The sequence below is a fragment of the Idiotropiscis lumnitzeri genome, chromosome 10 (assembly GCF_059441095.1).
Source record: "Idiotropiscis lumnitzeri isolate Australia: NSW breed Sydney's pygmy pipehorse chromosome 10, RoL_Ilum_1.0, whole genome shotgun sequence".
NCBI classification, from domain to species: Eukaryota; Metazoa; Chordata; class Actinopteri; order Syngnathiformes; family Syngnathidae; genus Idiotropiscis; species Idiotropiscis lumnitzeri.
This window is the reverse complement of record NC_142400.1, coordinates 10516684-10530099: the sequence shown is the minus strand read 5'-3', so window position 1 is coordinate 10530099 and position 13416 is coordinate 10516684. Positions and strand designations below refer to the sequence as shown.

The window sequence follows — 13416 nt, the reverse complement described above, 5'->3', positions numbered from 1 at the left end:
TTGATGATCAAAGAAAAAGAAAATGACATTGCAACTTTTATATTGTTCTCAAATGTGATTTGCGAATTGAATTGTCACAACATGATGTCAACAGTTGTGGAACCACTAAGTGACCAAAACAACTTCGTAGATTCAAAGTACTCCTGTTGCTTTAAGGAGGCGGGGTGTCTAAAATCACGTCGGAAATTATCGCGAGAATAGCCCTTCAGCTCCCGACACCGGACAGCCGCAGGCGGCGTGTAGTGCTTGCTAATTTCTACACAGACCTCACTTGCATTACGTTCAGGTTGGTAAACGTAACCTTAACAATTATTTAGCGCAGACTGTAGGACTATTACAACAGACAACATGTCTGCGGTTTCGTTAAGTATAAGCCATTGCTGAATGGCACGCGGAAGCCTCAAACAAATGCTAGCAGTGGTTCGATCGACTGTGCTGGCAATGCATTTCGGCGGCAAAGCTTTATATTTGTCATATATTTTTAAATTCTAACGCTCGGACCTTGTCTTGTTCGTGTAAAACTACTTTTAAATGTTCTTTATCGCCAAAGGCTAACTCGAGGCCACATTAGCTCTGGGAGGCACGCGGAAGTACTGCAATACTGCTAACGTCAAAAGCTTAACAGTATGTATGTTGAAGAAAGCGTGTTAGCATCCCCATGCAGCCATACAGTCGACATGCATTAACGGGGACGTACGCTCGAACTGTAATAAAGTCGACGTTTGAATCTGAACAGAACGTGGCATTCACATGCCAACGAGCACGGACGCAGCAAGCGCTGATTTGGGTGGGGCAAAAGCCTGATATTGTGCCAACTGTTAACTCACTTGACCACTTGTTTCTCCATGTCTTCCTCATAGGGTTCAAGTGCGACTATCTTGGCCACTGAAAAGATGGCCCCCAAGAGGAAGTCAGATGCAATCGTAGAGGTGAAAGACTCGAAGAAAGCCAAAGGTAAACAATGGCCTTTTCAAGCCAATCAAACTAACTGTTTGTATTATATAACTAATCGTGTAGAGCAGTGATTCTCAACTGCCAAGTCTGTACTCAAGTGTGTGGCTGACCAATTGCAATGTGACCTAATGAACTAGTTTGTGAAATGGTGTAATAAATCGTCATGCAGTGCAAGAAAGCATGCTCAGAATTTTTTTTCTTTGAATATTTTGCTTTTATGGCTTAACTTTTCATACACATTTAAACTACATACATTCCTATATAAGTTCAAATTTAGGTTGCATTGCCATTGTAGGAACGGAACTTCATCATGAGCCAGGACCTTGTACAAAGAAATATTTCATGTGCATCAGACTTGTGTATTGTTTTAATCGAACATTATTTGACAGACGCAAGTCAGGATGTGTGAGTAAGAGGGCCCAAATTATATAGATTTTATTAGGCTGATGCTAATATTTGGCAGAATTAAATTTCAATACCTGATTAATTGTCTGATTAATTAAAGTATTTAATTTGATTAATAAAGCAGCTTCTGGTCCCATAATTTATTTCTTTATTTTAGGCATTTTGTGGGAATATTTGAATTTCATTTTCTTAAGTTGTATTTTATAACAATAATAATAATAATCTGAACCATAAGCAATTAGTGCCACCCAGCCTCTGACTAATGACCACCCCAACAGTTCAATGTCAAATTCACATAAATGTAAATATTAGTGCAGCACAAAAGAAAATGTGTGGTGCAAAAGCATCTTGCTGCCACACTTAATAATCCTTCCCAGGGCCCTTCTGGTGGTGCCAAAGCAATCGTAAATTCCACTGTTTCATAGCATAATAGCATAATAATTCAGACTGACCAAATTTAATGGTTGTACTAGTCTCACGCTGTGTAATTAATTTCCTAAAAAGAAGAAAAAACTATTGTTATGTCAGTAATAAGAGATCAGTGCCAAGATGGGACATTTTGAGGCAGAATTTTGTGTGATACTTAATTTTACTTCAGGCATTATGCTCATCCTCATTTTCTTAAAGTGCTCTGAACTCTACTACAGGAGTGCAGTACACATAAATGATGGTTTTTACTTCTACAAATGTGGGTTGCAACTTTGCAACAATAAGGAATTGTATGCCCCATTGTTACTACAGTTAAGAACCACAGCATTACTCAACTCTTGTGATCAGTCTCAACTGAAATGTTTTATTTATATAGCGCTTTCTCAACACCATTAAATAGCATGTCACAAAGTACAGGATTAAAAAAAAGATAACATTTTAGTTCCAAACCAGTATGCGTGAAAATTTGAATGACCTAATTTTTCTCTGGATCTGTACCAGTTTACCACAGGAGTCATTGTAAGGAGGCGGGACACGTTCTTGTTCTGGGCCAGGGTGATGTTGGCCAGCTGGGCTTAGGAGAGGACATCCTTCAGAGGAAGAAGCCTGCTCAGTTGCCCCTACCTGAAAAAATAGTGCAGGTGGTAGCTGGGGGCATGCACACTGTGTGCCTCAGTGACACTGGCGTGGTAAGTGGTACTAATGACTTGCGTGCACTACCATTCAAAGCACCCAAAATGACACTCAAGGGAGCCAAGGATGCATTTGACCTTTTAAAAAAAGAGATCCGATCACAAGGAGCACTTCAAATATGAGCAAATCATTTTTCCATAGGTCTACACTTTTGGCTGCAATGATGAAAGAGCCCTTGGTCGGGACACAAAAGAATTGGGGTCTGAGATGGTTCCAGGGAAGGTGGTGCTCGAGGAGAAAGTGGTCCAGGTGTCAGCAGGAGACAGCCACACAGCTGCACTAACGGAGGAAGGAGCCGTTTACGTGTGGGGCAACTTCAGGGTCAGTTGTCTTACTTCTTCCTTTTCAGCTTCCAAGATTGGTTCAAAATAGCGTGCAACATGTGATTTGATTACAATGTTGCTCATTACACCTCATTTTTGTTTTTGTTTTTTCCATTTCTGCCATTTGGTTATGTGAACTTTTGAGTTGACCTGTTGTCATTGATTACATTAAGTAATTAGCCTTTGGTCCAATAAATTGGGGAATCACTTTTTTTTTTTAAGCAAAAGATTGACAAGCAATAGTAGCCGTTTATGGATGGGTATATAATTGCTATACAAGACTAATTGACCTGCGTACAGCTTACTGCTGTATTAAATCTATTTAACAATAATTATTGGGGGGAACACCAATATTGTCACATTTCTGCATGTTATTTGCAAGGAAAGCTTTATTTTAGATCAACCTTTCCACCACAAGCTGTCGAGACACGCTTTGTATTGTCTTATGTCTCCTGTGCCGTGTCTTACCATTGTTAGTCTTTCATCATGCGCAACCATTTAGTTGACTCTGAATGTAATTTTCCCCATCTACTGAGAATCCCCAACGGCGCATACACGTACGTCTGCACACACGCCCCAATAACGTCCTGCAATTGCTCATCCTCTCAGGGCTTATTTAACACATTTCGCGACTAAAGCATTTGAAGACCGGGAGACAGAAATTAATCAAGTTAATGTCCAGTTTTAACCCTAGTTTAATTTTACTGTGTTGTTTTCGTCCCTCTCGTCTGAACATTTGTCGCTGTTATTTAATTTTTTTTGTTTTTTTGTCATTGCGTTTTCATTAATACGGTACTCAGTGGCACACTGGTAATTACGTCTCTATTATCTCTTCCTACCTCCAGCATTCCAACCCCCTTTATTAAGAATGGAGCAGATTTCCCTGAAGAAAGCTCACTTCCTGCTCGAAGTACACAGCATACGACCTGTTTAAACAACATTACTATGTCCACAAATGTATACATATATAAACATAACATGGATTCAATCCATGTTTAACAGGGTTTTCCGGATAGAGGCTTGATTTGTTGTTCTTGAATTATGATGCATATTTTGTCGCCGTAAAAGCTACTGACATGCTGGCTTTTTAATATCTTTCTGTGCAGTGTGTATGAGTAGTTTCATCTCATCAATATTTCTCTTTTCTCCACAGGATAGTAGTGGCGTTATCGGTCTCCTGGATGCTTTGGAAACAACTGATGTTCCAACTAAAGTTCCCTTGTCAGAAACTGTCGTCAAAGTTGCATCAGGTAGTGATGGATCATGTGACCATCACATCATTTCACCTATGAGTTTGTTGTTTTTTTTTTTAAGTTAATGGACTCATGTTTTAACAGGTAACGACCATCTTGTAATGGTGACCATGGAGGGAAATCTTTACACGTCAGGGAATGCTGAACAGGGCCAGCTAGGAAGGGTGCCTGAGCAATTCACAAATAGGGGAGGCAGGAAAGGCCTTGGTGGGGAACAAAAATCGACCGCTGTTGCAGTATTTGTCATCTATGTCCCATTTACTAGTTTCGTTCCTGTTCCTGTGTTTGTAGATCGTCTGTTGATTCCTCAGATGGTCAAAGTCAAAGGGAAAGCTCACTTCATAGATGCCTTCTGCGGGGCATACTTCACATTTGCGTTGTCCAAAGATGGACACGTGTATGGATTCGGCCTCTCCAACTACCACCAGTTAGGTACGTTTTCCACGTTTTAATAGCTTGCCCTTGGATGTGGTATTTCTTTCCCCAGTGGGTACAAGTTTTCATGATCCGAAATATAATAGACAGAAAACGTTTTGTGTCCATGCTAGGAATGCTGAATATACTAAGACACAGCTGGTTTAGCAGGACTCAGCTTATCATTGAATTTGCGTTAAATGCTTATAAAACCGTGTTGCCCCAAAGGAAAGCCGTTTAACACTTTACTGGAGAGCAACTTTATACTGGTAGCTGTTAGCTAAATGTCTCTAAATTCATAGTACACAAACTCAAACTAAATAAAATGAGCACAACTGTTTTGTGAAAGCGACCTAGTGAAAATCAGTATCGCTTGAACTTGCACATAGATCACCTTTCAGAAATAAACTCCCACCAAACGTAACTTATTGCATTCCGTTGTTTTCTTTAGAAGCCTGTTCTGGGAACACTTCCTGTGTTTGCTAAAAGTAGCAAAATCTGGGCAACTTCACCGGTAAACAAAACGGGAGCTTGGTGATGTGACTAATCAACCCGCTTGTGTTTTCTTCATGCATCCAGGCACCAAGAGCACAAAAATGTGTTTTGTCCCTGTGAAATTGGGCTCCTTTAAAAATTCAACTTCGACCTGGGTTGACTTCTCTGGCGGACAACATCACACAGTCTGCCTTGACTCTGAAGGTAAAGTGAAGGATTGTTTCATCAGCTATTTTTTTTTTTTTTTTTTAGCATTGCTGAGTTTGAGTCATGTTTTTGTTTTTTCTCTCTTTTTACAGGACAGGTCTACAGTCTGGGCAGAGCGGACTATGGACGCCTTGGCCTTGGTGAAGCGGTTGAAGAAAAAAGCGAGCCAACACCCGTCAGTGGGGTTGAATCAGCCAGTGCAGTGACATGTGGGGCATCTGTCAGCTTTGCTGTCACCAAAGAAGGTGTGAAATGTTACCGGATACGTGGCAGATGCGATTCTACTGTTCAATGCAATTTGGACTGCCGTTGTTAATTTTTGCTTTGAAATGCCTAACGTTTGTTGTGCCTACTCCAGGGTCTGTGTATGCTTGGGGAATGGGCACCAACCTGCAACTTGGCACGGGCCAGGAGGAAGACGAGTGGAGCCCTGTGAAAATGACTGGCAAACAGCTGGAAAACTGCATAGTACTGAAAGTGTCCAGCGGGGGGCAGCACACAGTCCTTTTGGTCAAAGACAAACAGGAAAGCTGATGAGTCCCTCAGGCTTGTAATGATACTTGAGCTGTGTTCGATGTGCCTAAAATCGTTGGGATTGCCGGTGGAAGGTAAACATTAATGTTTTATTATCTCTCTGTCATGACAGAGTAAAAGAGGTGAGGTCAGCTGCATGACCCTTACTGTGACGTGTCTACATGTTGGAAGACATGTTCAGCAAGTCATGTTGAATACAGAGCTATTTTTTTAAACACTATTGTTTAGATTCGCTTTGGTGCATTTTCAATAAAAAGTCATTAGCATGACTGTGAGTTGGTGTGAGGTTTGACTGTAAGTCTGTACATAACAGCCTTTTTATTGAGTTAGTGCCCAGACTGGACTTTTTAAGTGTTTTTTTTTTGTTTTGTTTTTTTAACTTTAGAGCAATAATTGCAAGGTATTTTGCTCAGAAAGGACATTTATGCCCATTCAGTCGGTCAACTGCTGTCAAGAGAAAATACTCTATGTTTTCATTGTATTTTGGTTACTGTTCTGTAATTTGCTACTGTTCCTGTCTGAGAATAAATGTAATCATTTTACTATCGTATTGCATTTATTTTCAATTTAACTTGAGCCTCATGGGTTTGTTGAATGTTGTTGCTTTGAATCTGCAATGCTAAGGTTAGATTCTCGCAAAACTCTTTACCTCCTCTGTTTACTCGTATACCTATTAACCGCTTACGCACTTAGTGGTCTTAGTGGTGATATTAAAGTAAAGTGATACCGCTTTAGGAGAAGCGAGCACGAGTGCCTACATTATTATAAGACTGCCCTGAATTCTGCTTGATTGTAATACATTATTCTGGGACCACCAGATGACTTTTGGACAAAGTTGTATTCCATTTCAAAGTATTAGCCTGTAAGTGAAAAAGAATTGCGAAACTGAAAATGTGTTTCTTTATTAGTTCTATTTAGCAGACCTGCTGTTTGCCATATGGTCTGTTGACTTGTCGTCACCCATGTATCACAGATGATTACTACAGATCTCATGGTGTGACCTCAAAGTCGGCCACTGATGTGTGTGCCAATGTGCTGGGGTGCCAAGAATCGTTATGTGCTACCTTCTGCTCAGACACAGTCTTCATCCTGACCGGTCTGTTACTCTCTAAAAAGGCCTGGAAAACTTTACGAAATCACCATTCAAGGAGGATGCTTGTTTAAATGTTTCAGAGAAAATTTCAAAATTTGCCTACCCTTCTTCCTTTAATAATCACTTAAAAAAAATAAAAAACCCAACACCTCCATCCTATTGAATCTACTAAGCAGTTAAATCAGAGTTCTCCTACTTTGGAAGTTGTTGCACCAGATGGATTGCTACGAATCATGGCTCCAGCACAAGAGGTGTCTGTTGGAACAAAGGTGAGTATGTTGCAAAAGATGTTGATTGTTCCCAGGCAGTAATTGCTCAAATTAAGACAGAAGTACAAAAAAAATTGGAATGATGTAAAAAGGAAAAGACCTGGTAGATCAAGGAAGACCGTAACGCATCAAGCTAGAAAACTGAAAGCAATATGTTTTGAAAATGGAAAATGCAGGACAAAACAACTGAGGTTCCAATGGCCGGAAACCGGAATTGTCTGTGACCAACCTGAAAGGAACAACCGAAAGAAAATGAGATTTCCGTGTCAAAAGAAAAAAAAAAAGCAATCATAGACCGCGATGGATTGGTTATTGGTAAATTAACTGCACGGCTCATGTCTTAGTAAAAAAAGTAAGTCAAGTTTACGCTCATGGCTGAAATAATATAAAATGACCTACATCGTCGTGCGAAGAATCAGAATACAAAATCTCCGACTCAGGACTAGCCTCACTGCAAACGAAGTTCCATAGTGAGAAATGAAAATCTCCACTGCGTTGACATGTTAGATGGTTATGTTACATGTGAAATTCTGTTGTGTTGTTTGTGTAAAATGCTATCACTCATACATTGCCACATTTCTTGTTAGTGTGCTGCACATTTCTTGGTTGAGTGGATTATTCTTGCCACGTTGCAGTTTCCGCAAGGAGGGAGCAGCAAAACTCCTCGCTCTTTATCTGTTTTCCTAATTAACACACGAAAACAAAACATGGTTTATTTAGTTAGCTGGCTAAATTTACACTGAGGATGGATGATGTGTGTTCTAGTACAGTACAATCTGATTTTGTTGAATTGCTTTGCATCTGTCCGAGCAAATTACTTTCCATGTGCATGTTAATCAGAAGCACTCAAGGATGCAAATGATGGCTTGAGAGCAAACACCAGACCTGTGCGGGTTTTTTTTTTCTTTTTCAATTTGAGTTTTGCTCTCTTGTTTCATCAGATCTGAAAGAGGAAGTCTGAAGTATGAGACTTGGAACATCTAATCATGCAATCCGCTACGCTATATTAAAAGGGGATAAAATGCACTTAGAGTAATTGATACGTGTATGCTGCTCCCCGAGCTTTGCATTTGGAGCATTGGTGTGATATTTGTGACATTTTAAAGGTTTGAACAGTTAATTTTGGGCGAATATTTTTAGATATTACTGTATTTTTCAGACTATGATTCGCACTTTTTGTTATAGGTTGGCTGGTCCTGTGACGTGAGGCCACTCTACACACCAATCCAACGTCGGCCTAGAAGTCGGAAAATGACGGAAGAACTCACCGCAAAAGCCGACGGAATACGCCAACTGCTCCAGACCTTCTGCGCATGCGTGAGAAGTAGTACCCCTCCAAGCCATTGGTGGCGATAGTCACTGCATTTCCTTTCACTGTGACGTCCAATAACGGCGGTCTTTCTTGAATGATAGTTATTATTCTAATCTACACGCGGACGCCCCAACAAACGCTTCGACTTTATGACATTGCGCCCTACACCAAACAGACGGCGTGTAACGACTTTTCTGGGAGCTCGAATCTGTGTCTGGTAAGCAATTTATACATTTTTAGCAATAGCGTAAGCTTCTGCTATAAAACCGATTTTTTAAAAGGCTTTTAACACGTTATTATATATTATATATAATTATTGAGGGCATTGTAAGTGCTGTGCTGTGATTGGTTGATCTGCTTTTCAGGATCTAGGTCAGCATGAGGATTTGTCATACAGTAAATGTCTCTTATTAATTTCTAATTTTGATCATTAATGAGTTCTAAAAAATGATTATACTATAATCTGTTTACTCTATACGGCGCCCTACTTTTATGATCCTGCAGGAAATTGAAAGGGTACCTTCTGTATACAATTCTTCTTTTTTAATTTTTCTTTTAGGCAATTTTTTGAATTGTCCAATATCTTCTCATTCTCTTATGAGTCTTTCATTAGTTGTGAAAAATACATCTTTTTGTGTTTTGTCATAATGACCAAATGTTATTTTATGCTGATGAACATATAACTTGGACTGGCATCTTTGACAAAGCTATGAAAGTCAGATGAATCTCAAATCATCACAATCATTACAAATCAGTAAAATAACTACAAAATAAGGAAGTCTGATAATGAATAAAAATAGCTGAGCATTTTTTTCGTTAGTTTTTTTTTTTTTTTAGTCCAACAGAATAATCTAGCTAAAATGATGGCACCCTTTTTATTGCCCAACCACTTGAGGGAATAATTGCAATGAGATGATGTCCGTAACCCTCAATGACACTTGTATTATGTCACGACAAGTGGCCTTCAATTCATGAAGAAAGTGCCGCAACCTTTTCAGGCATTCCCATTACGAAGCGTGTTTCAGCTTTTTTTCCCCAAATGTCAAATAGTATTTTCGTATCAAGACTCTTCAGAAGATTTTTTTTTTTCTCAGCTATTTTTTTTAAATTAGCCATGTGTTTGTGTCTTTATTTTGTTCAATGAGCCATGACCTACAACTGCGAACAAGATTCCTCACACTGGGCAGCGCATTTCACTCTGGGTTGCCTTGATAATCTTGAGATGTGTTTGGACACAGCACGGGTTTAGGACACCCTGCAAGCGCATAAGTGAGCGTGCTGTTTGGTTCTCATTCGGTGCAGTGTACACAGTAGGTTCTCCGTGCACACGGCACTGGCAAAATAGTTGTTCCTTTTTTTTGTTATACAGTGTTGCTTCTGCTACTTGGTGCATTTTTCATTCCAGTTGCTATGCAACTTGGGTCATAATGTTTTAAAATGAACTATGGGCTGTCTGAGTTCTCAAATGTATGCAGCTATATTTATGGAGTCAGGCACGCCTGCCACAATTTCCAAGGGAGTAATTATGATTCATGAAGCATATTTCACTGCACTTGAGCTTACATCTATTATGTTTTATTGTTACTTTCAACTTTATTATGGTCATTGTAACGGTGCCCCCAGTAAAGATCTAATTCATTCGTTTTATCCGTACTTAGCCCGAATACAGACCCGAAATTAAGTAAAATTGTTGAAAACTAATTTAGAGAAAAATGTGATGGCACTCTTGGAATTGCTGTTTAATATTTAAATGTAAGCATACCTGAAAACTAACCAAGGGTGTGAATTCTGGTGACAAAGTATGTTTTATGGCACAGGTTCCGAAACATTTTTGGTCCTTGGATCTCTTACAAGGACACTCCCCCACATGAATTATCCTAGTGTCTGTATTACTAAATGATATTAGAATTATTTGTTGTTGTTGTCATTTTTATTTTCAATATACATTTTTGTTTCAACCTTAATATCCGTGACCTGTTAAAGAGAAAAAAATTCAACCAAATTATGTTGTATTAAGTTGCTTTGACTGACCAACTCCGTTTTTTTTTTTTTTTATGAATATTTTGGAAAAATCCGCAAAACAAAAAAGTCGAGAAAAGTGAAGCGCAAAGTGGCGAAAGCACATGCTGAGACCTTGATTGCTTTTGCAAATGCAATGTACATTTTATGTGCATTCGCTCCATAAATATTGCGAAGCCGTGTTGTGGCTGGTGAATACATATTTGAAGTTTATAGCTGCAAAAATAAATCATGTCGGTGTATTATGTGACACAAATGTTTTGAGTCCTTTCCTGTTGCCATGGTGTGTGGAGCAGAATGAAGCGTATAATGTCAGCCAGCCTGCACTTGTGTGAGCGTGTGCATACGAAACCAAATAGGGCATTATTTTCAAATGAATATCTCAGAAGTCTCCGCTTATTGAGCTCCTTGCGCCTGATCGCCTGCGGACCATACTTGTAATTACTACAGATTGCCTTGATATATTGAGATCTTTATGCAGTGGACTGAGGGGCTTGCCGTGAAGACCCTCTGCAGATGCTGGGACTTTTGTCATCATCTGATTTTAGACATCTGTTGTGCTCAATTACAGTGTACTTATCTCAACACTATTTAGTTAGCTTTTCTAGCGCTTTCGTGAGTTCTGCTCTGTGTTATATTCATTCTGTGATCATTTTCTCACATTCAGTTGTCAGCTTAAGTCTGACTGGGTTCTGTAAAAGAACAAGTTTACCAATCCCGGCTCTTGGGGCTCCCAGCTGGCAAATAGCACCCAGTTTGATGCTTTGAGCCTGCAGGGATTCCGCTTGCATTTACACCCAATGAAAGTCAAGCTATTTGCTTCTCTGGTTTAATGTAAAGTGTCAGGGCAGATGCACAAAACAGCAGGCCTAATCTATTACAGAAAAACTCTGCATTATTACAAATTCAACTTGCTGTGAATTCGATTTTTTTACTGGACGCGTTCCACATTGATCTAATCCTGTTTCATCAGGCTAAGGCACAAAGTCTGTCTTCGCAAGGAGCTCGTGTACTGTAGTTCACTCACTGCTTTGCAGATAAATGAGCTTCTTGCTTGCTTTGTGTCTGTTGGATTGAATGAGCCTTTTGATCCTGACAAATGAATACAATGCAAGCGCACACAAAGCTTCTGTGAATGCAACGGCGACATTACTATCTCTTTTTAATTAGCGCCAGTGCTCAAGTGCAGTTGGTTTTCGACTATAAACGCATTTCATTATGTGCGTGTCATTGATGTGCAGTATGCATGCTTATGTGCCTTTCTAGTGTTCAATACTCAGAAAGATAGCTTGGAACCCAGTGACTTTAAAGAAAGAACCAAACTCATAGCCACGTTGCAGCTGAGACAAATGATGCTGTAAATCATCAGACACAGAAATTGCACCGTGGGGCAAAAATAGTCGAAAATCAGCTATGAATATAAACTCGTTTCCTAATTCAAAATGTCATTTTGCTTTCTTAAAAGGAGCCACCACAAATGGAAGTTTTTGAAAGGCCACACTGACTAGAAACAATGAAGTCGTAATGTTTTCATGATAGATTTTTTTGTTTTTGCGCACACTGTTAAAAACGTTGAATCGCTCCTTCTTCCAAGCCCCATCGTATCAATTACCGTCATCTTTGCTGACCAGCCTTTTTTTTGTGCGAGACTCCTTTATTCAACTCATGGCGTGAAATAATCATATAAACATCCACAAGAGCCCGAAAGCAATCCAGATGAGTGGCACTTTCTAATTATTCCGTCAGTAGGTACATTATCAGTCTTTTAACAGATTGATGTTTTACCTCTCAAATGTGTGGGCAAGTAAAATTCAAGTCCTTTGGTGCATACGTTTTTTTACGCAAAAAAAAAAGAAAGTCTAGCTGCCGGTATAATTGTCGTGTTAAATGGATGATTTAAGCGGATATCTTCCATATGCTTATATTATATTTAATTGTCTGTGAAAAAACGTGACACTTATATTCCATGTTCCTTTATTCGCTATTACCAAAGAACCAAAGTGGGTTAGGAGCCAACATCAACCTACAAATGATAGAAATCACGTTCTCACTCCTTTTGAAGCAAAACAGTCATCTGAAGTCAATAAATGAACAAACATGCATCTTATGAACCGGAATACAAGTTTGGGATAAATTTACAGGCTTTGAAGATAGAAATCATCGCATCTTATTGGCATGATAGCGGCCAAAACCTCCAATAGCATTGCTGTCGAATGACATATCGTGCTTTTAATGGGTTAGTGACCTGTACACTCGCTCTATGGCTGTGACACATCCGCCGCTGCGATCACCAGAAGCTTCCCAAATGGTTCTGTTAAACAACGACGCCCTCACCGCTCACAGATGTCCTCTTCCTCGTGCACAGGAATCCGTACCTGATCGTATTCCCTAAATGTGTGTAAGTCTCGTGACACAAGTCTGCATTTACATATATGTGTCAACAATGTCCATGATAACTACCAATGTGCGGTTTATTCAGATCAGTTACAAGACGATGTATGTGGCCTTGCAGGACAATAAAGCCAAAGCATTTTGTACAAAAGAATCACTATGCTCTGTATGGGATCAATTGTAGGAGGATAAAAAAAAAATCACAAAGACAAAAAACAGCCATTCACACTCACAATCACACTTGGGGACAATTTGGAATGTTCAATTAACCTACAATGAATGTTTTTGGAATGTGGGAGGAAGCAGGGGGACCTGGAAAAAAAACCCATGGAGCTATGGTGAGAACATGCACACAAGAAGCCTGGAGCCTGAAACGAGCCTTGCAACTCCAAAGTGTGAGGCGGTCGGTCACTGTGCCACCCTCTATGTTTTGTTTTTTTGAAATGCAATGGACTTCCATTACTCATGGGGGATAGGTAATGACAGGACCAGTCCACAAATATTGAACGTATAGCCATCCATTATCCAAGCTGCGTATCCTCACATGGGTCGTGGGCATGATGAAAAGAAAAAAAATCTCTCTCTCTCTCTCTCGCTATATATATATATATATATATATATATAT

At 39.6% G+C, this 13416-nt stretch overlaps 1 protein-coding gene and 1 long non-coding RNA gene across 4 annotated transcripts in view; both read left to right on the top strand.

Moving 5' to 3' along the window:
* Positions 1–168: 168 nt before the first annotated feature.
* On the top strand, positions 169–6249 carry rcc1 (regulator of chromosome condensation 1). 3 transcript variants are annotated; one of them, XM_088307841.1, is made up of 10 exons: positions 169–286; positions 861–954; positions 2290–2477; positions 2623–2802; positions 3958–4054; positions 4142–4264; positions 4349–4489; positions 5051–5170; positions 5266–5418; positions 5532–6249. In XM_088307841.1, the coding sequence occupies exons 2-10, from the start codon at positions 894–896 to the stop codon at positions 5705–5707; spliced, it is 1239 nt and encodes a 412-aa protein (XP_088163967.1). In that variant the 5' UTR covers positions 169–286; positions 861–893; the 3' UTR covers positions 5708–6249. The 3 variants fall into 3 exon arrangements, with proteins under 3 accessions (XP_088163967.1, XP_088163968.1, XP_088163966.1); XM_088307842.1 differs by lacking the exon at positions 169–286 and adding an exon at positions 481–624; XM_088307840.1 differs by lacking the exon at positions 169–286 and adding an exon at positions 631–787.
* Positions 6250–8304: 2055 nt separating this feature from the next.
* Positions 8305–13416, top strand: part of LOC148329130 (uncharacterized) — a 26380-nt gene continuing 21268 nt past the window's right edge. Inside the window, exon 1 of the long non-coding RNA XR_015845643.1 lies at positions 8305–8598. This is a non-coding gene — a long non-coding RNA (uncharacterized LOC148329130). The remainder of the gene's footprint in view (positions 8599–13416) is intronic.

What these genes read in the sequence shown, in the direction of transcription:
- rcc1 (XM_088307840.1), top strand. Translation starts at nt 659, where the DNA reads ATGCAGCCATACAGTCGACATGCATTAACGGGGACGTACGCTCGAACT. An exon ending in CGCAGCAAGCGCTGATTTGG is followed by an intron (nt 788 to 860) that starts GTGGGGCAAAAG and finishes TCTTCCTCATAG; the next exon opens with GGTTCAAGTGCGACTATCTT. An exon ending in AGTCTGCCTTGACTCTGAAG is followed by an intron (nt 5,171 to 5,265) that starts GTAAAGTGAAGG and finishes CTCTTTTTACAG; the next exon opens with GACAGGTCTACAGTCTGGGC.